The following is a 1177-nucleotide window of genomic DNA, read 5'->3' as shown; positions in this document are numbered from 1 at the left end:
TTGTTTGTGTCTTCCTAGGGGCCGGGATGTGCCTCCAGAGAAATCGAGGGTCTCGAAATCACTGTGTTCGAGGGCGACGTTGCCGGCGAGAACGATCATGTCAGCCCATGAAATCTTGCTGCCGTACTTTTGCTTAATAGGCCCTGTGATTTGTCAGAATTGGTTGTTTGCATGGCTGTTGTGAAACGTACAGAGCAGACGGCGAGCCTTGTCCAGGTTCTGGTTGTCGGGCCAGCTATCGAGAGGAGCAAATCGTTGTTGGCCCTGCAAATGTCAGCGAATGATTCAATAATATCTCAGTCAGATTCTGCACTCACCATTCCAGCGCCACCTCGGCCATCCATGGCACGGTAAGTACCAGCGCTGTGCCATGACATACGGATGAAGAGACCACCATAGCTACCATGGTCAGCAGGCCACCAATCCTGAGAATCGGTAAGAAGCGCTTTGAGATCCCTCTTCAAGCTCTCATCTACGCAATCAATCAGAAAACCCGTTTCAACCCCAAGATGAGTGAAACTCACAGTCCAGAGACTTGAACGCCTCAGCGTAGTCAAAATCCGCACCCAATGGGTTATACTGAGGCGAAAATTGTCGAAGAACATCTAATCTCAAAGCACAAGGCCAAAAGCCTCTGCTTCGGGTACCTCCACCAGCCTGATTGCTAGCGACGCGGCAGATGCCAAAATCTTCGGGTATTTCTCGCGGGGGGACAAGGTTATTGTCTGTGGCGCGCTTGGCGAAAGGGCAGCCCTGGCTAGCGACGAAAGGCACGAGGCCAGAAGCCAACAGAAGTGATTGAACATGCATGGCGGAATGTGCTTTGGTATTGCTTGAACATGAACAAAATAGACCAGAAAAACGGGAGGATTTATGTTTATTTTTGTAGGCAGATGCCAAAATGGTTACAGTGACGATCTACAAGGGTTGCTACAGCGTCAAGTCGGCAGTGTCAGTGGTATAGGGCCTTATGCAACAGGTCAGACGCGCGGATTAGCAATCGAGGCTCAGTTACAGTGCATCTTGGGATGAGCATGGGGACGGAGAAATCTTTGTGCTAGAGACAGGCCCTACAGGGATAGTAAATCGCAGTCATGCTATTGGTTTCCGTGAGACTGTCCATACTGAGAAGGTGGTAGCTTAATATACACTTTGGAGAATGAAAATGAAGCCACAT

General features: G+C 49.8%; 1 protein-coding gene across 1 annotated transcript; it reads right to left on the bottom strand.

Annotated features, from left to right (window-relative positions):
* Positions 1 to 100: 100 nt before the first annotated feature.
* Positions 101 to 810, bottom strand: FOXG_17460 (catalase-peroxidase; the record flags this gene model as incomplete). Its single annotated transcript, XM_018397467.1, has 4 exons — positions 101 to 132; positions 192 to 264; positions 318 to 472; positions 525 to 810. 4 exons carry the CDS (start codon positions 808 to 810, stop codon positions 101 to 103), a joined length of 546 nt encoding a protein of 181 aa, XP_018258514.1.
* Between the last annotated feature and the right edge of the window lie 367 nt (positions 811 to 1177).

Source organism: Fusarium oxysporum, chromosome 14 (genome assembly GCF_000149955.1).
Source record: "Fusarium oxysporum f. sp. lycopersici 4287 chromosome 14, whole genome shotgun sequence".
Taxonomy (NCBI): domain Eukaryota; kingdom Fungi; phylum Ascomycota; class Sordariomycetes; order Hypocreales; family Nectriaceae; genus Fusarium; species Fusarium oxysporum.
The sequence above is the reverse complement of the archived record's forward strand: the minus strand, read 5'-3'. Positions and strand labels throughout refer to the sequence as shown.